Raw genomic sequence first — 22,089 nt, forward strand, 5'->3', positions numbered from 1 at the left:
TTATGTAAAAGTTACAAGTTTATAGGTATAAGAATGATTTTAAGTAAAAAACTATATACGTACTTATCAATATTTTATTTTAGTATATAAAAAACTTATCACTTCGTTGATATTTTTGCTTATTTAAAAAGATGATTCTGTGATATATTACAGAATTATTTTTTTATATTATAGGATTTACTCCAGCCACCATAGCGAGGAGCGCCATTCGGACGTACATGCCATATTCTGCTTGCCTGAAGTAAGCAGCTCGTGGGTCGGAATCGAACTCGGGCGAGATCTCATCTACGCGGGGGAGTGGATGCATTACGATCATACGACGACGTGCACGTGTCATCAATTGTGGAGTAACAACCAACAAGCCACGCATCTGAAACGCATAAATATAACATTCTCAGCTATCATTTAAATAGATGTATTTTGTCACTTTTTAAGTAAGATATTATTATTAATATCTTAATTGAAATAATACTTATTAATATTTTCATTTCTTCACTGTGGCTTTAAGACAAAAGCCAGGGGTTGAGTTACGCCGTGCGGAAAGTAGGGAACGCAGTGTCTTAAGCTTAGGTTCCCCTCTACACAAAAACAAAAATAAATTTACCTTTTCATATTCTCCTTCACTTTCAAATCTTTCACGCTGGATACGAGTCATATATAAAACATGAGTGTCTCCTAAAACATCTTCTAAGCGTTCATAAACAGTTTGACGTATTCCTTTGCGTGCTACGTAGTCCATAATGTGTTTTGGCATTCCTAGACCTGGTGGACTAACATATTGTAATTGCACTTGATATAACGTCAGTAAGCGCGCCAACGAATGTACAGTCCGACCATTTTTGAGATCCCCTACCATTGTGATAGTGAGACCGTTAACAGTACCAATCTCTTCTCGGATAGTAAAAATGTCTAACAATGCTTGTGTCGGATGTTCACCAATTCCATCTCCGGCATTTATTATTGGTTTTCTTGATTGTCGTGCGGCACGCTGAAACGATGAAATTGACGAAAATTATTGTTATATTGTATATATTGTAATTTTTATATATATTGTAATTTTTATTCTATCTCTAAAAATTTAACTGTTATATTATACTCACCGCTACTGCTCCTGGTTCCGGATGACGTAACACAACTACGTCAGCATAACTAGCCATCACGGTTACACTATCCTCTAAAGTTTCACCTTTTTTAGCCGACGAACTCGTTGCATCTGTATGAATTACGGATCCACCGAGTCTCTGCATAGCTGCAGCAAAGCTACAACTTGTTCGTGTGCTAACTTCGTAAAATATTGACGCCATTACTTTACCACGTAATATATCATCTAAGACGCGTCCTTTGTTAACACTTGTTTTCATAAATTGGGCTAAATTAAATATATCATTTAAAATATCTTTTCCAATTGTATCAACTGTTAATATACTTTTTCCAAAGAGATCGCTACGTTGTCGCTGTGAGCCTTGTGAAGGATATGAAGAGCTATCGCATCTTTGTCTTGTGACAGGCGGTTGGGGAGGTAGTGGTGAAGCACTTCTTAAACCAGAAATATCGTTAAAATGTACATTCAGCTTATTACCTTCAGGTTTATTCATTTCCATATGCTCTAATTCGACATCACTGTATCTGCTTAATTCGAAAGAATTGTGTATATCAAGTGCAGAGCTAGGCCTACTCGTTTCTTTCTCAATCTTTTCAATTGCAAAACTAGGCAATATTTGTTTTTTAGGTGCGGGCCAATCACGCACATTCTGACCGAATCCAGGTGGAACAAGTATTTGGCCCTCCACATAAGCTATCTCTCCTCGTAAAGTAACACGGTGTATTGCTCCACATACTCGCATGCCGGCAAAAGGGGTCCATTTGGATTTTGAAAATTCTAACGCTTCGGGTATGGTCCATTCATAATCCATATCAACTTCTACATATGTGTTAAGTTGCTCCGGTAAATTGAATATTTTGCGAGGATTTCTATGGAATTTATTTATTATATCATCCATGCTTAAACGTCCTTCATTAACAGCATTTAATAAAAGCGGTAAGACAGTTTCTAACCCTGGAAACCCGGGTGGAGGTTTTTCAGAACTTTTTTCATCTACAGAATGGGGTGCATGATCTGTAGCAAAAACGTCTATAATATCCATATTTTTCCACAGCTCTGCTTGATCTTCAGGGCCACAAAGAACCGGACGCACCTCAGCTCGACCTTTACCAATTCTATCGATATCATCGGTACTTAAAAATAAATGATGCGGACATACTTCACATGTAACTTTTAGGCCTCTTTCTTTAGCCGACTTTATAATAAGAATTTCCTCCTTTCTGGCAACATGACAAATATGGATCGGCCTATCTAATAAAGAGGCCATTAAAATAATAGCACCAGTTTTTTCCCGTTCAGCGTGAGCACATATTGGCATTTTCTTTGGCCAGTTTTGAAGGTGTCGTTGCCAAACAGTCATATCATCAAGTTTTAAAGTAGTAAAAGTTTCATTCAAGTACATTTTTAAGGCGGCAGCCTGTGGTGCCATCTCGGCAGCTGTGTCGCAATTTGTTGTTGAAGCACCAACAAATAAAGCGAAATCACATCGCGCGCTTACGCGGGCCAAAGTTGAGACATAATCATATGAAGTGCGATCAATAACTGGAGGATTCGTATTTGGCATTGCACATATCATTGTTATACCACCCGCTAATGCAGCAGCAGTACATGAATCAAAATCTTCTTTGTAAGTAGCTCCCGGCTCCCTGACATGAACATGGACATCTATAAATCCAGGCAGCTTTATAATATTACGTGAGGTCATACAATCTGTATGTGTCTTCATAGGTGGAGCACCGCCACACTGCAACATTGCCTGTAAGGAAATTAGGGTCTTTCACTATCGAGATTTACAATTTTGGCCAGTAGAGCAGATCGTCGCTATGATATCAAAAGACGATCGTCATACACCATCTTGCGTTTGTAATAAAAATAAAGACATTTAAAATATGTATCTAACAAACCTTAACAAGAAGCTTAGCACATTTCACATCGGTAACAAGAGGAACAGCATAGTCAACAGCCAGACGACGAGTACGATAACCATGTGTACTAAATGAGGAAACTCGGCGAGCTCCACCCCGCATTGGTAAATTAATGACAAGATCAAGTTCCCTTCTTGCCATAAAATCTGCTAAATGCATAAGTTCACCGTCTGATCTGTCATCTTCAAGATCGCCGATGTGGTCAAATGTCCATTGAACACTTTCAACCTAAAATTGTTTTATAATTCATATTATGATCAGAAAAATATTTCAGCTATAATGGAACTATAACAACCATGGTTTATATAAGTTCATTTTATTAGTTGAAATTACTTTATAATTTATTGTATGTTACAATAATACCTCGACTCCATGTTCTGTGTAAAAATCTCCTGTCCCCATACTAGCATATAATTTATAACCCAGCTTCTGTAAATTTCGAACACTGGGCAGGAGCTCCATCTTATGCTGAAAATTATTAATATATATGTAATTTGGAAATCATCTCATTCTAAAATAGAGTAGTTTAATATTTAATGAAATAAAATAATATTAATATGTTTTTTAAAAATAAAGGAAGTAATATTAAAAATAATTATGAAATATTTTATTACCTTAAACGTCCCAATAGAAAGTAATATAGCTTTTTTGGGTATTCGAAATCCTGTACTCATCAATGATTTTAAATAAGCTTCATACCGATTCTCACCGAAACAGGCTACCTCTCCAGTTGATGCCATTTCCACACCGAGCATTACATCTGCACCAGATAATCTTGAAAAAGAGAATTGTGGTACTTTGACTCCGACTTTTCCACATCCGCCCATAACATTTACAGGCTCAATTGATTTGCCAAGTATTACTTTGGTTGCCATAGCGACAAAATCATGATCTAAGGTTTTTGATACAAATGGAAAAGATCTAGATACTCTGACGTTACATTCTATTACTTTAAGTTCATTGTTTTTAGCAATTAATTGCATGTTGAACGGTCCGGTAACATCGAGCGTTTCTGCAATTATTCTAGCTATTTCATGAATTTTATCTAATGTTTCATTATTAATATCTTGAGGTGGAGTAACTAATGTAGCATCTCCAGAGTGAACACCTGCATTTTCAACATGTTCTGAAACTGCAATACAAAGAAGGACACCATCAGCTGCTACTACATCAACGTCTATTTCTTTTGCGTCCAATATGTATTTTGAAATGACAACAGGATGATCTTTATTAAGTTGACTAGCAGATTTTAAGTAAGTGTCTAGCTCCTGATTAGAATACGCTACATTCATTGCTGCCCCACTTAAAACATAAGAAGGCCTTACTAAGCAAGGATATCCTACTTCTTCGCAAAATTGAATAGCAGATTCAAGATCAGTGAGTTCTTTCCATTTCGGCTGCAAAATTCCTTTGCGATCGAGCATTCGAGAAAATTTAAATCTATTTTCTGCATTGTCAATCATATCAGGAGATGTTCCTAAAATTATAGCTTGCTGTCGATGCAAGTCCATTGCAATATTATTAGGTAGTTGACCACCCATACACAGTATAACACCTGAAGGTTGTTCTATATTATATATATCCATAACGACTTCAAATGAAATTTCTTCAAAATATAACCTGTCACTCATATCATAGTCAGTGCTGACTGTTTCAGGATTATAGTTAACCATAATAGTTTTTTTATTTTGATTTTTTAATTCCCGTAAACATCCGACTGCACACCAATCAAATTCTACTGAACTTCCTATCCTATATACTCCTGACCCAAGAACCATAATAAATTCCCCTGGAAACTGTAAATCATGTGTACTGCCATTATAAGTAAGATAAAGATAATTCGTTGATGCAGGCCATTCAGCGGCAACTGTATCGATTTGTTTAACAAATGGAGTTATTTTAAATTCTTCTCTTAGTTTCCTTACAGCTAACTCTGTACTTTTTATTGCGACAGCTATTTGTTTGTCGGAGAATCCCATCTGTTTTGCGCTTTTTAAGATTTCGTGAGTAATTGAGCCGGAATTTATTGATTCTAATATCTTATAGTACTCTACTATATTTTTGAATTTTTCAAGGAACCATCGATCAATTTTTGTTAATTCATACAACTTTGCCACGGTATAATTTTCTTTAAGAGCTGCTGCTAGAACAAACATTCTCTTATCTGTTGGTTCCCTTAGTTCATTTTCATTAACTGGCTTTATATATGGGTCAAATCCATTGACGTTTTCATCAACCATTCTCAACGCTTTTTGAAATGCTTCTTCGAAATTTCTACCAATAGCCATAACTTCTCCAACGCTCTTCATAGAACTTCCAATCTTTGTACTTACTCTATTGAATTTTGCCAAATCCCATCTGGGTATTTTTACTACACAATAATCTAAGCTGGGTTCGAAACATGCTGTTGTTACTCCAGTAACTGAGTTCTTTATTGTTGGTAAAGGAATACCAAGCGCTAATTTTGCAGCAACATATGCTAGCGGATACCCTGTTGCTTTACTGGCTAATGCAGAACTTCTTGACAATCTTGCATTTACTTCTATAATATAAAATTCTTCTGAATTGGGATTTAAAGCGTATTGTATATTACACTCCCCAACAATTCCAAAATGTCGTATAACTTTAATAGCAGTGTTACGTAGCATATAATATTCTCTATTGGATAACGTTTGACTTGGGGCAACAACAATAGACTCGCCAGTATGAATTCCTAAAGGATCTACATTTTCCATATTACATACTGTTATACAATTATCAAATGCATCTCTCACTACTTCATATTCCACTTCCTTCCATCCTTTCAATGATTTGTCGATGATGAGTTGTTCAGAGTGTGACAAGGCTTGATGTGCCAAAATTTTTAATTCATCTTCGTTATTTGCGAATCCTGAGCCAAGACCTCCCAAAGAAAATGCAGATCGTGCCATTACTGGATATCCAATTTGTCGTGCTGCTGCAAGAGCTTCTTCTATTGAACATACAGCTGCACTTGGTGCGACTTTTTCACCTATTGCATTAATTTTTTCAGCAAAAATTTTCCTATCTTCTGTGTCCACTATAGATTGAACTGGGGTTCCTAAGACATTCACGTTATACTTTTCAAATACTTTTGATTTTTGTAATTCGACTCCACAATTTAAAGCTGTTTGACCACCAAACGTTAATAAGATACCAGTCGGGCGTTCAGCTTTGATAACTTGCTCAACATACTCTGGTGTAATAGGTAAAAAATACACTTTATCAGCTAAACCTTTCGATGTTTGGACAGTGGCTATGTTAGGATTAATTAAAACAGTTTGAATTTTTTCCTCTTGCATTGCTTTTACTCCTTGTGAACCAGAATAATCAAATTCTCCTGCTTGCCCGATTGATAAACCACCCGAGCCAAGAATTAACACTTTTTTTGGTCTTTCGTGTAGGATAGGAACATATTTAAACTTTTCATTTATCTTATCACTTATTAAACATGTTTCATTCCTCTTATATGATTTAATAGCGTCAATAAATACGTCAAAAAGACATTCCAAGTCAGTTGGACCTGCTGTATGTTCCGGATGAAATTGAACACTAAAATAAGGGTGTGACTTGTGAATTATCCCTTCATTAGTTTTATCGTTTTCGTTTGTAAACAAAATATCCCAGGAACTTGGAAGTGAATTTGCATCTACCGCGAATCCATGGTTTTGGGAAGTCATAAAACATCTACCAGTAACAGAGTGTGTGCAAGGTAAATTATGACCTCGATTTCCATATCTGTAATGAATAATTTTTAAAATCATAAAAGTGAATTATGATTATATAACAGAATATTATAAACCATAAATCTCCAAGAGTCCTAAACGTGTAAAAAATATAACTACCGTGTTTTGTAAGTTTTACCACCAGCTGCTGTTGCTAGTAGTTGATGTCCAAGACATATTCCAAAAATTGGCTTTACAACAGCCTCATTATTCATGACATTTCTCAAGTTTTCTACTACTTTTTTACAAACTTCAGGGTCTCCTGGACCATTGCTGATAAATAAGCCGTCATAGTCTTTTGAATCAAATTTATAATCCCAAGGAACTACCACAACTTTGGCATTTCTATTGATAAGACATCTTATTTGGTTATATTTCAAGCCGCAGTCGATCGCTAATATTGTAATATCCCCGTTTGAATTAAACGTTTGCAATTGCTGTAATTATAAAAATAATTATTTAACCTTAATTTGTAGAAATGAATTTCATTTTAATTATAATGGATATAATATAGTGTGATGATATTATTTTTATAGATTTATTAAATTAAATTTTAAGAACTAAAAAAATTGTAAAAGACCATTTAATAATAATAATACCTTTGTTGATACTTCAGCTACTAAATTTCTTTCATTAGGATCTTTAAGCGGCGGTAATGGTCCAAAAGGAGCAACGCCTTGAACAATTCTTCCTAAGGTTACACCTTCTCGAAGTCTGTACGTAAGTGCTCGTGTGTCAATATCGCATAGACCAGGAACACCTTTGGACGCCAGCCAACTCCCTAACGATGTATGTGCACGCCAGTGGCTGGCGTGTGTACTAATTTGGCCAACAATAAGACCAGCAGCCCAAACACGTTTCGATTCAAGCCACCTGAAAAAAAATATAGATATAAAAAAATACATATTATATTTAAATAATACGTCCATATTAATAAATACTTAATTTTAAAAGTAGCTAATATGCAAAAAGAAGAAAGATCAAAATAAAAATTATTAACAATAATTATGTCATGATTATAACGTAAGAAGCCGTCATGGCGCAGGGACACAAGGGTGTGACTGTATCGAGACGGTTGTTGTCGATCCTCACTCGAAGGTACGAATATGTGTTATTATTTTCATTTCTTCGCTCTGGCACCAAAGTACGAGCCCAGCGTTGAGTCTCGAAAAAATAGGGCGGAAAATGCCTCTGCCTACCCCGCTGTTTGTGGGATACAGCCATACAGCGCGAAGCTGATATAATTTTGATAAAAAATATTTTTTTATTATTATAAAAATTTTCAATTAGCATTTCCAATTAGTTACAATTAATCACGAGATATTTTTAAATATAATAATAATTATAAAATATAATTGAATCGCCGCTGTGGCACAGTGGGAATGCGTCTAAATTTAAAGGCAATGAATGTGGGATCGACCTCCTCTTAGGGGAATGATTATATTCAAATTATTTTCATTTCAAGTGCAGTGATATTGACAAAAATTGAGTGCCACTACTATTTTACTATTATATTTTAGAAAAGGCTCTACAATAGCTTTAAGTTGTAAGTAGGGAAAATGATTAATTCATATAATTGTACCTTGGCAAGTTAAACTCGTCGTAATCATTCTCATCGGGTACGCCGTAGTTACCAATTAGTGGGTACGTCAGTACCAACAACTGTGCGTGATACGAAGGATCTGTTAAGGATTCTGGATAACCTACCATGCCCGTTTGAAATACTGAAAAGACATCATTGTTATCGAATGTAGAACACTTATCTTACCACATTTTCTACATCATTTCAATCTACGTCTAGGACCACAAACCAAATTCGGATCACGACCATATATGATAATGTTATCTACTATTATATAAATTTCAGGACGTTATTTCCTGAAAATTTGACTGTTGTACATTGTACAACTAGTGATATTTGAAACAAAAAATATTAATATACTTAGGTACTTTGTGAAAAAAAAAAGTTACATACACTTGAATGATATTATATAATATCATTAGAGCGTGAAGTAGGTAATTCAGATTAGTAAATAAATAATTATATAGTTCAAGCGGGTAATAGTTATTATTAATAAATATATAAAACTGTTTCAAATTTCCTCGAAATAATACGTACAAAGTGTTTTGAGGTAAACACAAGCGGAATCGATTCCCATTTGGGGGAAAGAATTATTTATAATTTTAATTTTCTTGCTCGACTCGACACGTTATATCTTATAAATTCGATGAAAGTATAGTGAAAAAGAAAATGGAGTATCTTAGGATTAGGTTCCCTCTACATACACTGCTTTATGTGCAAATAATATATTATGCACTATGTACATGTATAGTACAGATATAACACACATTTATGGCATAAATGTATTTTTCGTATTTTCCATTAAAATTACATAAGTTATTCATAAGCAAATATATAAATAAAGTAAATCACAGTTAGCTTAAATGTTACAAATAAATTATAGCATTAGGTCTAAGATATAAATACGCTAGCGCTTAGACGATTTAATTAATAATTAATACATAAATGATAAGCCGATTAAGATAATTTGTAACATATTTACCCCATCATAGAATAACGACAACAAGATTATACGTATTTATACGTACTTACTATACAGGATATATATTATGAACTTTAGTAGAGACTAAAATTTAAAAAATACTAGAATTAAAATAAATAAAAAAAAATAAAAACCCCGACCCCGTTTAAAATAAATTTATTGTTAATATATAAATAGTGCACCCACCAACTTCTCCTTCAATTGGTACTTGAGCACCAAAACTTTTCCCTTCAAAAACTGTACCATCAGCCAGTATCAGGCTACATGGTGGCCCGACTTTGCAGCTTAATTCGTGGTCTTCCATAGTTAGTGGACTAAAACTCTCTCTTTTTTATTATCCTAATAAAAATAAATTTAAGTTATCTTACAATAATAAATATTATTTTTAAAAATATTTTTTTTAAGCATGGAGCATGGTGTATACTACACTGTTTAGATAATTATACTAACGTAGATATACATGTGTACATATACAACTTTTTACTAAATTATGGTATTTTTTTGAATAAGCCTTGAGAAATATTGTAATCAAATTTAGAACACACTTAACACATAACGAAGGTCATCCTGTCAAAGGTTGAGGACTATTTCCGATTTAGGTTAAAATTTTCTAAAAAATGTAATATGTTCAACAACAGTACGAAGAAAATATGTGTACGTAAGTAAACCTAATTCTTAAAACTTATAGATAATACAACTAGAACAATACTTCTATTAAATTAATCATAAAAGTTATACATAAATATAACTGAATAGGATGTAAGTAACATAAAATTTATAGTAAACAATAAGCATCGATCTTAAGCATTTAAAACAACACTCGAATTACGATGACATCGTGGTATTTTACAGCGTTATATTTGATCGTGGACTATATTGATAAGAGAGCAAGCAGAAATAATTGACTTATAAAAAGTTATTATGAAGTCTCCTTCAGTAGAAATAAGTGCAATAAAAACTTACAAAACTTTTTAGGGCTAACTTGCCGGCCACGTGGTAAGTTGCGAGTGCCGTGAACAGTCCGGCGCTGTCGCGAGCCTCGCTACGACAGACCCAGGTCGTTCAACATAGCCTCTAATTCCAGCCATTGCCATCTTATCATCACTAACCAGTTTATTACCATCTCTCTCGCTCTCATCATGATAATATATTTCCTTGTCCTTCATACTGCACGTAGGAACCATTCATCCAATGGTGTCACTTTTGTGATTAATACAATGAAGTTAGGTGCGTTTGTGTGGCGTGAACGCAAGTGTGCTCATTTTTATTTGTTCGACTTTCGATTATAGAATATTATTTTAAACGTTTGTAAAATATTTTATGCTATCCAGACTGGCATGAAAGCCCCTTGAGATAATCATTTCAATGAAATAAACAACAATAAAAACAATAATAAAAAAATAAACAACAATTTATAATTAAAATAAATTTATTTCAATATCTGTAGATCTTAAGTTAAAGTACATCTTTGGGTGATTTATAAAATGCAAATCAAATCGTAAGAAATACAATTTGTTATTGATATGTCTATAATAATAAACAATCATGATATAATATAGATAGGTGTAAAAACATATAGTGTATAAAATTGATTTACACATGAATATCTAAAAATTGAAGACAGTCATGGCGCAAGGGTAACGTGACTGTAAAGACGACTGCTTGTGGGTTTTATCCCCACACGAGAAGATGAAATATTTATTTAAATTTATATTTCCATTTCTTCGTTCTGATGTCGAGGCAAGGTGCGGTATTGGGTTCTGCCATTTAACGCAATGCCTTCGGAATTCAAGGGAACGTGGGGAACGATGTGTGAACACTAGGTTAGCTTTGCCTGCCCTGTTATGTGCGGGATACAGTGAAGTTGATGTATTTTGATTTAATTTAATATTTAAAAAAAGTTTAGTTGTTAATAAAAGTTAAGAAATGTAATGTTTACTTTTAATTGTTAATATATTATAGTAAAACTTATTTATAAATGAACTAGCGCCTGATATAAAATATAATATTGTTATTTTTATATTTATGTGCAGGTTTGCATTAAGAAACAGTAATTATAACCCGAAATTTAAATAATTTATTAAGCTGCCTGTTCTATTCAATATTGGGTAGTCTATAAAAGTAAGAGAAAGACATTGCGGTGTTTGTTCTAATTCAAGAACTTTGATAATATTTTGCGCAGGCGCTGCTCGAAGCCACACACCCGGAAGATATAGAGTCACTTGAGGTCCGACCTTTGGCCAATATCTACCAAGGTTGTGCCCGTTTACAAATATGTATCCCTAAAATAAAACAAAATATATATGACATCAATATTTAAAAACAGAAGATGAACGTAGGTTTTCAAATCAAAATACTTTAATTATAACATATTAGAAAAAAAAAATAGGTAGTATCTATAAATAAATATTTCAGTTACGTTTAATATATTTGTAGAGTATAACACTATAACTGTATAAATTTATACATAAATAAATTCTTCTATTACCTTTCCCCAACCTGTAGTATCTATGAATGTATCAAGCGGTTGCTCTCCTTCTGGTAGTACCAGTATTCCTTCAAGCAATGATGGACCTTCGCCAGTTTTTATTTGGCTAAGGGCTAAGCTTTGTTTGTGTAGATCTATATTGTTTTTAACTTCCAACGGATAACCAGTGATTGACCAAGGGCCATCTAAATTGACAGAACTGTTTTTGCTATTTAAGTTTATCGGACTTAAAATTCCCTGAAAATAAAGATATGTATAAAGGTTTCTTTTTCATATCTTATATTTGTTATTTAGCATGGAAAATGTAATGTCAGCACTCTTCATTTTTCTATTTTCATTCAATTTAAACACATTAGATGTTTGGTAAAGGACATACTGGTGAACTCGGAAATCGATTCCGTAACTGTTATTAAATCGGTCAAATATTTAGTAATTAATTTTAATTAATTTTATTAATATTTTGTAATTATCTTATAATTTATTTAATTAATTAATTAATTTTCTATATTACGATGTGAGAAAAATACTAAAAATATTCATGTAACTTACCTTGAAATCATGAAGCCTGTCACCATAGTTTATACGTCCTTGATTTTCTACCAGCAATGATAAAACTGAGTTTTGTTTAGCTTTTATTTTAAGTTCGTATTGTTTCAACATTCTACTTATAACTCCTTGCAGTTTCTATAAAAAATATATAAATTTAAATAATAAAATAAATTTAATTTGTGTAATAGATTCTCTTGCTTCTTAAATTTAGCAGGCGCATTTTAATATAATTATTAATATTGTTTGATATTTAATTGTAACTTTATTAAGTCATTAATCATTATCATTATTCATTAATTCAATTAAAATTAGAGCTGCACAAGGCTTCCGGGTACCCTACACAACAATCGAGATATATATATGTTTATCTTATATACTTTTGGTAATGTACATACACTGTCCACGTAAACTAAAATCCAATCCCGAGGTTCTGTTATAGTTAAAACTCCATCAGTTTCATTGAGTGTTGTTTCATACAAAACTAGTCCACTGCGTTGTCTTAATTTTTCAAAAGTAGGTAAATTTATGCCTTGTATGTCTTCATATTTTTTACCGAGTTTTGATCGACCTTCTGGACTTAATAGATTTATTTTTGGAATGAGTTCTAATTGTCCATATTTTCCTTTTTTAGATGTTACAGGAGCAGGCAGATTATATGGCACCGAATGAAACTGTAAATAAAAAACAAATGTCTCTATACACACTAAGCACAATATCGTCATTTAGATATGCAAAATATAACAAAAAATCTCATCTCATAGTACTTTTATGTTAATATTATAAACCTGAAGATCTTATTTGATTAAATTCTTTGGATTCTTTGGAACTACTACTTCGAATCGAACAACTTTTTTTGAGCTGGATAGTCCATTTATATGTAGGCTAATATATAAGTGTAGTTGAGAATAATGGATACAGATTTTCATACTTGTGCTAAGGTATTACGGATGGCGTTATATTTTGGTGTTGGATCACCGGCTTCTGTCAGAGGTGCATCATAGTCGTAAGAAGTAATATCAGGTTGGTAGCTGGAACCATAATTTGCACCTAAAAATTATAAATTAATATGTAGTAAATATGTATGTAAACAAAACATTTAGGTCAATCTATAGATGTACAGCGTATAATTAAATTTAATAGAACGTTATTTTCGTATCAATATCTATGAAAAAGTATTATAAGTACTAACCGAACTTCAATTAAGTATTAACCAATTCCACAAATGAAGTCAGACTTATCATCAATTGGTCATTTATCTATTAAAGTGGGTCACATATACCTGCACTAAATTCAAAGTTGGTTCCCCCAAAGAACATGTAGAAGTTAAAATGAATATTGTTGTTAATCATATCCTGAAGTGTAAACACAACACGCTCTGTGGATACCTGCTGGATTTCTTCGCTCCAGTGCGTGAGCCATCCTGGATAATACTCCGAGTTCATAAGAGGACCGACTGGCATGAACGCACGTAGTTGTTTAAATGAGTCTGTAACGCGGCCACCTGAAAGAAACATTAATGTTTAAAGCTTGAGATGAATAAATAATATTGTAATTATACATATATCTAATAATACATATTTTTTTTACCTGTCGGTCCAAAATCGATAGTAGTAAGTGCACCAGGAACAGATCCATCATAAAAATAAGAACGATATTGTCCATCTGTCGTATACAGTAGGGCTTTATCACCAACATGCTCCTTTATTATATCACGAATTGCTTTCATATATTGTTTTGAACTACTGTAGCTGCCGTATTCATTTTCCACCTGGATATGTATAACAGTATTTTATACGAGCTTTTCACGTGTTTAAAAAAAATATACAAAATCAATAACATTATATTTTAAATAATAAATTTTTTTGGAGATAACATGTTAAAGTACTTTACCTGAACCATTATTATGGGACCACCGTTACCATATAATAAAGGGCTTAGTTGTAAAAAGAGCTTTGCCATCCATTCTCTAGTTTCAGCAATAAAATCTGTAAATAAAAAGAATTATGTATTTTAATGTTTAAAAATTTAAAAGGAAAGTAATAAACTAAAATACTGTCCAATTTTTTTTAAATGTTATATTTCTCATAGGTAGTCTATTTCACGTCTGGTAAGAAAGATAAGATAAGTGGTAGAAAGATATCGCCTAAAACTCAAAAAATTCTGTAAGTGAAAGTGTATAAAGTAGAACATTAGTGGACGAGTAGAATATAAAATTAAAATATTTTTCGGTCTTCACTTTCTATGAAACTAGTGTAACAGCAACTGGTTGTTCTACATTAAGGAAAATCGTATTTTGTACTTTCCATTCAGGATTATTAGTATGCAGTCGCTGTCGATTGATCTTGGTCTTAATCTAAGAATAAAATAGTTTGTGACCCTTTTTTATTGTTTTAAATTTGAATAGCAAATATTTAACGGTAAGTATATATTAATATAATTGGTGTTTTTTAAATTAATATACTTAATTGGAAAAAATATCAACTAATTGTTTTTATTAGGTTTTTACCTTTGTCATTGGACCGCAACTTTATTTTTGGATATTTGCTGAGTAGCCAATATGGCAAACCTCCCTGAAAGTAAATTTATAATAAGAGAATTATAATTAGTTAATTAGAATTAGAAGTTAATTATAATTAAATATATATGTTATTTCAATTACCAAGTCTCTCTCAGCGCATATATACGGTCCCGGTCTTAACAGTACATGGAGATTTTCTTCTGCAGCGATTTGAACAAAGCGTTTTATATCATTATCACCATCAAATAAATACAAATCTTCTTCTGGTTCGTGACTACTCCACTCTACATATCTAAAAAATATTTTTATTATATTCTTATATATTTTGTAAATTAATTGTCATATACATATTTATGTACGTTGTTACATTTTTACATGTATGTACGTTGTTACAGTTGTTACATATTTTAGGGTTCCTTACGAAAATACAAAAAACCAAATCGCTTTTCAATCAAATATACCTAACTACAAATATAGTAGACCAAAATTAGTTAAAATTACTTAATTTTTGTGTGGTTCCAAAATGGGGCCGATGATGATAATAGATAACGTTATCATATTTTTTTACTAAACACTCTCCAGAACCCTCCAAGCGATCATATCTCGCATTCGACTCGATGTTTTTTTAAATTGAACAAGCTTGCGTTTGACAACATCAAGCCTGATGAGCGTTAATGCGGTCTACGGTGGTGTGGTCTTCTGCAGTATGAGCTAGTGACCCATCGGGTTTCAGTAGTGCAGAAAGTGAAGAGCGAGGGACGTTCGCTTCAATTGATTTGGATAGGGACCAAAACTCTTTACTACCAATGTTTTTCATATATTACTAAAAATCCAAAATATTTAACATGCGTAGTCTATACTTACGTAGATACTGTATTGAGACCAGCTGCTCTAAGCTTTCTTAATCTATCCCGCCAATATTCTGAAGGTAGGCGGAAGTAGTGAAGGGACCCCGACATTATCCGAATAGTTTTGCCATCCAAAACAAAATCATTTCCTATTATACTAATATTGCGGTCAATCTAAAACATTAAAGATTGGTTTATGGATGGATGGATGTATTGGTGGTACATGTTTCTTAAATCAGCTTCACGCTGTAGCGTGATTAGACACGGGATACAATCCCGCACACAGCAGGCAGAGGGGACCTAGTGTTAAGACACTCCGTGCGTGTTGAGTAGCAGAACTCAACGCCGCGCTTTGACTTAGCACCAAAGCGAAAAAGTGAAAATATAAATTTAAATAAATATTTCATCTCCTCGATTGGGGATCGAACCCACAACCGTTCACAGTCGCACTTTGTGGCCCTGTGACACTACGGAACCCCACAGGCCGCGTTTTCGCTATCTATCTTACTATTAGTAACAGACCTACGAGTATGACAATAATTTACAAATTGTTTATGTGCCTAAAGTCTACAATAAACTTATTTATTTTATAAAAAAAAAGACGTAATAATTTTTTAAAGACATTGTTTTCATTTAAGAAATATTTATCACCTGCAACGTCATTAACGTAAGCTTTATGGCCATTGCTGTAATGTTTTTATTTATCGGTTGTCAATTATTTTACTGAGCTCAATGTGGAACAGATTAAAAAAAAAATTAAAAAGGAATCCTATTTTATTATTATTTTTCACACATCTTTAATAATTTTTCTTAAATATATAAAACATCAGGTACATATGCATAATTCCAACAATATGTTCAGACAGATGCAGTTTTTATAAGAACTACTATTCTTAGAAAATAACAGGTTATGTTGAATGGCAGCTATAAAAAGCAGAGTGGGGCTTAAACATTGAACATCTCACACAAGTTCTTACGGTCTTTTTTGTATTTTATATTAAAAAAATAATCAAATAGGTACTTATAAATAATTCATCCATTGCACTTACATAAAGGAATTATTGTGTATTTATAAATAAACAAAAGTATATAAGGCAATGAAATATTGATTGATGTTAAGTAAATTAATCAAATCCTAATAAAAATAGTTTAGTGAACTCATCCAATGTTTACATGGAAATATCTAGGTACACGTTTATCTTTTTCGTGTAGATAACGCTTGGCATTTGGTTTTGTCCAATACACGTACATTACTTGTATTTAAACATATTATTTACATTTTTACTTGTATTTAAACATTTTTTTTGCTTGTATAGGTATATTCAATTTTTTTCATTCTACATAAAGCAGAAAAAAAAATTGCCTAACCTAAACCTATAATATTTACATGTTAATTAAAATAACACTAGTATTCTTTAATAATATTTTCAATATCACTTTTTCTTTAAGTAACCCTAAAGTTTATAAGAATTAGACAAATCAATATTTACTTGGGGCTCCCTCTCTGATAGTTGATAATTTTGGCTTACACTATCTTTCAATTGGATTACTTCTGGTGTTACATCAAGACTGCTCATGGCTTGAGACCCTCGTTGTAAAATGAAGTAAAGTTGAATGGACCAGATGAGACTTCTCCATGATGTTTCCTTCATGTCGCAAGCCTGCGCAAAGAAAAATGATGTTCATATCAGTGTTAGCAGCATTTAGTTAACTCGAAAACCATCTTTATTATTTGGACTCCTTGTCTTGTAGAATTTTAAGCTAGTTTTAAAGTTGTTATGACGGAATTAAAAAGTGTCTGATATTACGCGTTAGTCTAACGGACCCACTCCATTATAATGTACCCTCGCATGAAGCGTGGTCTCAGGTTGATCCACCCAATACTCAATATCTTTCAATGGGCAAAACTCATCAACACTTGTCCTGGTGTCAATGATGACTGAAATGACTCGAAGTTCATACATGGCGTAGAAAAGTATTGGTACACTTATAATTAAAAAAATAATAGTTAATTTAATTAAAATAAAAAAAAAATTGAATAGAGATGTATTTAATTCAAATGATGTTACCCTTTCTTATTTAAGTACTGTTATATACCAATAAAACTTTTCCTAATTCGACTAACAGTTAACTGATCTTATCGTAGTGCAGCTCATTAACATATCTAAACAAAAAAACAAAGCCAACGATGAGTTGGTTTTTAAATATGTCAATGGCCCATCATCGCTGCTTTCAGAATAAGTAACCATTTAATTGTATAAATAAACAAAGTCAGATAACGTTAACTATTCTTAATAGTAAATTGTTCTAATAATTTTGAATTAAATATCTTATATCTATTACAAGTACGTATTTATTCCGTTCTATGACGCTCCTCTATTGCATTAAATAACGGCTGTATAAAAATCTTTTACCTAGATATATTTAAAAATTAAATGAAGAACAAATCAATAGACTTGGCCGTATATTTGTCCGAAGCACTTCTACATTTTTAATTATTTTTTAATTTATTTTCTTTAGCTTCACATGAGAGGGTAGGCAGAGGGAACCCGAGGGGAAATTAGTGTTAAAACACCCCGTTCCCTACTTTCCGCCGAATTCTTGAGGCATACTCGTGAGTGACGGAACTGAACGACGCGCATTTTCTCGTTACCAGAGCGAGGAAATGAAAATATTACATATTTCCTCAAGTGTTAATCGAACAAATAATCTTTGAACTAATAATCCTTTAAAATCGCATACTTTTTTCCCTTCGCCACGACGACCTTTTTGCCAAATTTAATTGCGTCAGCCAGGGCCGAGTACACGTAGGGTTCGTCTACCACCACGTAAGTAAATATTTAGTAAACAGATCTATGCATCCTTAGCACTGCTCACTTTTCAATCATAATTTTTTTTTGCCATTTTGCTGATTATAAGAATTCAGAAATATATTTTTTTATAAAACTGCTATCCGTGGTGGCTATAACACTCGTAATGTGTGTACATGGTGTAATTATTTCAAGGACCACCCCTCCCCTATTCCTACGCCCATCTTGGTAGAGCTTTATCTTTTACCTATAAATAAAATGTAGTTTTTGTTAAACAAAATATGAATGAAAAACAACTAGGTAAGTATGAAGCATTTTGAATTTTTAAATTACAAAATAAATGCATTTAATATTTAAATACATCAGTCGACCATTAATTATCCATAATGATATTACTAACCGTAACCATAACCGTATTTCTTAAAATTTATTCGTAATTTAGAAAAATAGTCTTTGTTTTATTATTCCAGCAGTTACATAAAAGTATTTAATGAAAGCAGGTTTCTTTTTTCTCATAGAGATTCGAATAGAATTATTCGTAAAAATTTAAAGGATATATAAAAATTTATCCATATAAGGTCGAGTTAAATTCCAAAATTTAAACTTAACACCGGAAATTAATGCGGTAGAGGATTTATATAAAGCGTAATACTAATAAATATTTATTAGTTTTTTTTGTAACTTATTATATCTAGTAAGTTGTTTAAAAGAATATTTGCCTCGTATGCGATTGTTATCTATATTTTAAACTCACGATAATTATTATCATTCAAAATAATATAATATTGTAACGTGCAAATGTATGCAAATTTCATTTAATTTTATTCGCTAAGTTGGATCTTTACAGAAACAATAATAATCGTGACATATGCTACCATACATATAAATATGTTAAACACTTCTACATACTTTCTGTTATATTTAATCTTGTTGTCGATATACAAATCTATATATACTAAATTTCTGCTTTAATTGTATTATTTCTTATTATCTACAAAATATAGATATTTTAGGTAAGCATAAAGAACTAGTGAAACATCTAATGGCAAAGGTCACTAAGATGTACTGTGCTAGTGTGCAATAACCTGCCGTCTTTATCTTTAGTTTTTTTTTTAAATGTGTGCAAAGATATATATTATAATAGTGATATATATAAATATAAAAAAAAATAATTGTTTATCATTATTTAGTACTACATAATAAATATAATTATGCTTTATTTATTAAAGAAAATAAAATTCACAGGCATTTATTAAATTAAAATGCTAATGGAAAAAGTAATAACAAGACGCGGCTAGCATCTACCGTTCCTCCATTTCCAGTCGGCAAATTGTCGTTGACGGGAATAGACAATTGGTATTCGCTCGTACAGAATATCATATTACGAATAGAACATATGGTACCTTACCAGTCGTACGGCAATGACCCCGTCGTGCGGCTAGAGGTGGAGACTGCCAGTGAACTCTTGACAGACGCAGTCGAGCTAAGCAGCTAGGTTATTAGAGCGGACGAGGCAATACGTGGGCACGTTACACGACCGCTCGCTATGCCACTCCCTCGGAAACTCGATGACTTTGGCCCTGTGGCGAAACAGACGTGCGGCTATGCCAAATCGCATTATGCCATTCCTGACATTTTTTCAACATTTTACATAAATAAACGCATAAAAAAAAATTCTAATCATGTTGTTGTTATCAATAATGTTATTTTATATGAGTGTATTTATTAAATTTGAGTTTGAAGCCAGTCGTGGCGCAGGGGCACGAAGTGCGTTTACAGAAACGCGATGGTTGCGAGTTCGATTTCCACTCGAGGAAATGAAATATTTATTTAAATTTATATTTTCATTTCTTCGCTTTGCTGTCGTGGCAAAACGCGGCGTTGAGTTCCACCACTCAACTCGCAATGCCTCCAGAATTCGGCGGAAAGTAGGGAATGGAGTGTCTTAAACAATAGGTTCAAACAACGTGAAGCTAATTTAAAATTTTAATTAATTTATTAAACATTTTACCATATTGTTGTTTTAAAGTAAAAACACAATGGAAGGCAGTAGCAAAGGTAATAAAACCTTCATTAGCGGATGGCACGATCTCAACTAAGAAAACTTAATAACAACGCTTAATAAAATTTATGAAAATCTAACGGTACATTGTTCTTTATAATGTGTAGGTTCTTGTGCTCATAAAATAAGTACTTACACTGACATTAGGCTCAGTATACATTTATGACATAATAGTTAAAACCAAGAATTTCCTACTCGCTTAATGATTGGTTTTAAAAACTTAAATGACTAGTTAAAATTATAAAGTAACTAATGTTTATATATTAAGAGCCGCAAACAGTTATTTGTTTACCTGCTAACCTCATTTTTTATTTCTACTGTACAATATCATTATTTAGACGAACGTTAATTATGTTAGAAGAGAAAATTTTCTGATAATTATTGCTTAAAATCTTTCTTAAATAAAGACATCATGATGGATCGTAAAGTAAATTGTAACAATATAAGATTAACTCTAATTTAAATTAAAAATATAAAGCAGGTGTTAATGTAAGTTTATCTTTTTTTTGTTTTTTATATATATGTATACTTGTCGTGATTCTTTATTATGTAGGTAATTCGGTACTTCAAATATAAATGATCTTTAGTATCTACCTCAATCGTGGAGCAGTGGCACAAGCGTGTGTAAGTGCCAGGCGCACTTTAGGTTCGATTCCCACTCGAGGAAATAAATTATTTAATATTTTAGTTTCCTCGCACTGGTATGGAAGCAATGCGCGGCGTTGAGTTCCACCAATTAACACGCAATGCCTGCAGAATTCGGCGGAAAAAGGGAACAGGAGTGTCTTAATGGGGGCAGAGTTTCTTAACACTAGATTCCCAGGTTCCCTCTGCCTACCCCGCTACATGCGGGATACAGCGTAAACCTAAAAAAAATATATAGTATGATAATAGTGAAACCTATGTACTCGTATGTAGATATAATATATAGGTAATTTATATGCATGTTGGTAGCACTGTCGTTAAAGCGAAAACAAGCTATTAAGTACAATTTTATTGCTATATGTCTATTTTATAATCACTATTAAACAGAATAACTATTTATAGAGTCGTAATTAGGAGAGACGTGCTAATTTTGATGAGAATACTTATAAATTCAGTGAAAATTCGTCCTTCTATTCTAAACATTAATCTTATAGTAAATTTATATATTTATATATATTAATTAATATATTTATTTTAAAATAATTTCTGAATAAATTAAGCTTTTAGTGTCACTAGGTCTTCTTACTGATTCTTAATAGACTTAACATCTCACTTTTATGTGGGTTATACTTTAAATTAATCATATTATACATTAAAAGAAAAGTAATTGGCAAACTGTAGATAAAAGTAATATAATTTAAAAATTACAAAAAATAATAATAGAAAAGAAGAACCGTAATTAAGTTAATCTAAAATGATAATGTTTTGATAATATTAATATATGCTCTAAAGCAAACCAAAATATGCTTACTTACCTACGTTTACTTTTTATTGC

The 22,089-nt window shown here is 32.3% G+C and overlaps 2 protein-coding genes across 3 annotated transcripts; both read right to left on the reverse strand.

Moving 5' to 3' along the window:
• Window positions 1–59: 59 nt before the first annotated feature.
• Window positions 60–10,418, reverse strand: r (carbamoyl-phosphate synthetase 2, aspartate transcarbamylase, and dihydroorotase rudimentary). Its single transcript, XM_085204987.1, has 11 exons — window positions 10,298–10,418; window positions 9,521–9,673; window positions 8,353–8,494; window positions 7,370–7,643; window positions 6,891–7,207; window positions 3,642–6,783; window positions 3,391–3,495; window positions 3,007–3,255; window positions 1,101–2,858; window positions 605–988; window positions 60–370 (listed from the first exon to the last, which is right to left on the reverse strand). The coding sequence occupies exons 2-11, from the start codon at window positions 9,636–9,638 to the stop codon at window positions 164–166; spliced, it is 6,696 nt and encodes a 2,231-aa protein (XP_085061113.1). The 5' UTR covers window positions 9,639–9,673; window positions 10,298–10,418; the 3' UTR covers window positions 60–163.
• A 327-nt stretch (window positions 10,419–10,745) lies between these two features.
• Window positions 10,746–20,125, reverse strand: Ect3 (Ectoderm-expressed 3). Of its 2 annotated transcripts, none has more exons than XM_085204990.1 (13): window positions 19,956–20,125; window positions 17,267–17,398; window positions 15,754–15,911; window positions 15,031–15,181; window positions 14,878–14,941; window positions 14,262–14,356; window positions 13,959–14,139; window positions 13,651–13,872; window positions 13,300–13,418; window positions 12,767–13,042; window positions 12,372–12,506; window positions 11,823–12,059; window positions 10,746–11,616 (listed from the first exon to the last, which is right to left on the reverse strand). In XM_085204990.1, exons 2-13 carry the CDS (start codon window positions 17,387–17,389, stop codon window positions 11,389–11,391), a joined length of 1,989 nt encoding a protein of 662 aa, XP_085061116.1. In that variant the 5' UTR covers window positions 17,390–17,398; window positions 19,956–20,125; the 3' UTR covers window positions 10,746–11,388. The 2 variants fall into 2 exon arrangements, with proteins under 2 accessions (XP_085061116.1, XP_085061115.1); XM_085204989.1 differs by having other exon boundaries at window positions 17,228–17,398.
• Window positions 20,126–22,089: the final 1,964 nt, after the last annotated feature.

The sequence above is a fragment of the Heliconius melpomene genome, chromosome 20 (assembly GCF_056956725.1).
Source record: "Heliconius melpomene rosina isolate 202511_hmr_F chromosome 20, ASM5695672v1, whole genome shotgun sequence".
In the NCBI taxonomy this organism is placed as follows: Eukaryota; Metazoa; Arthropoda; class Insecta; order Lepidoptera; family Nymphalidae; genus Heliconius; species Heliconius melpomene.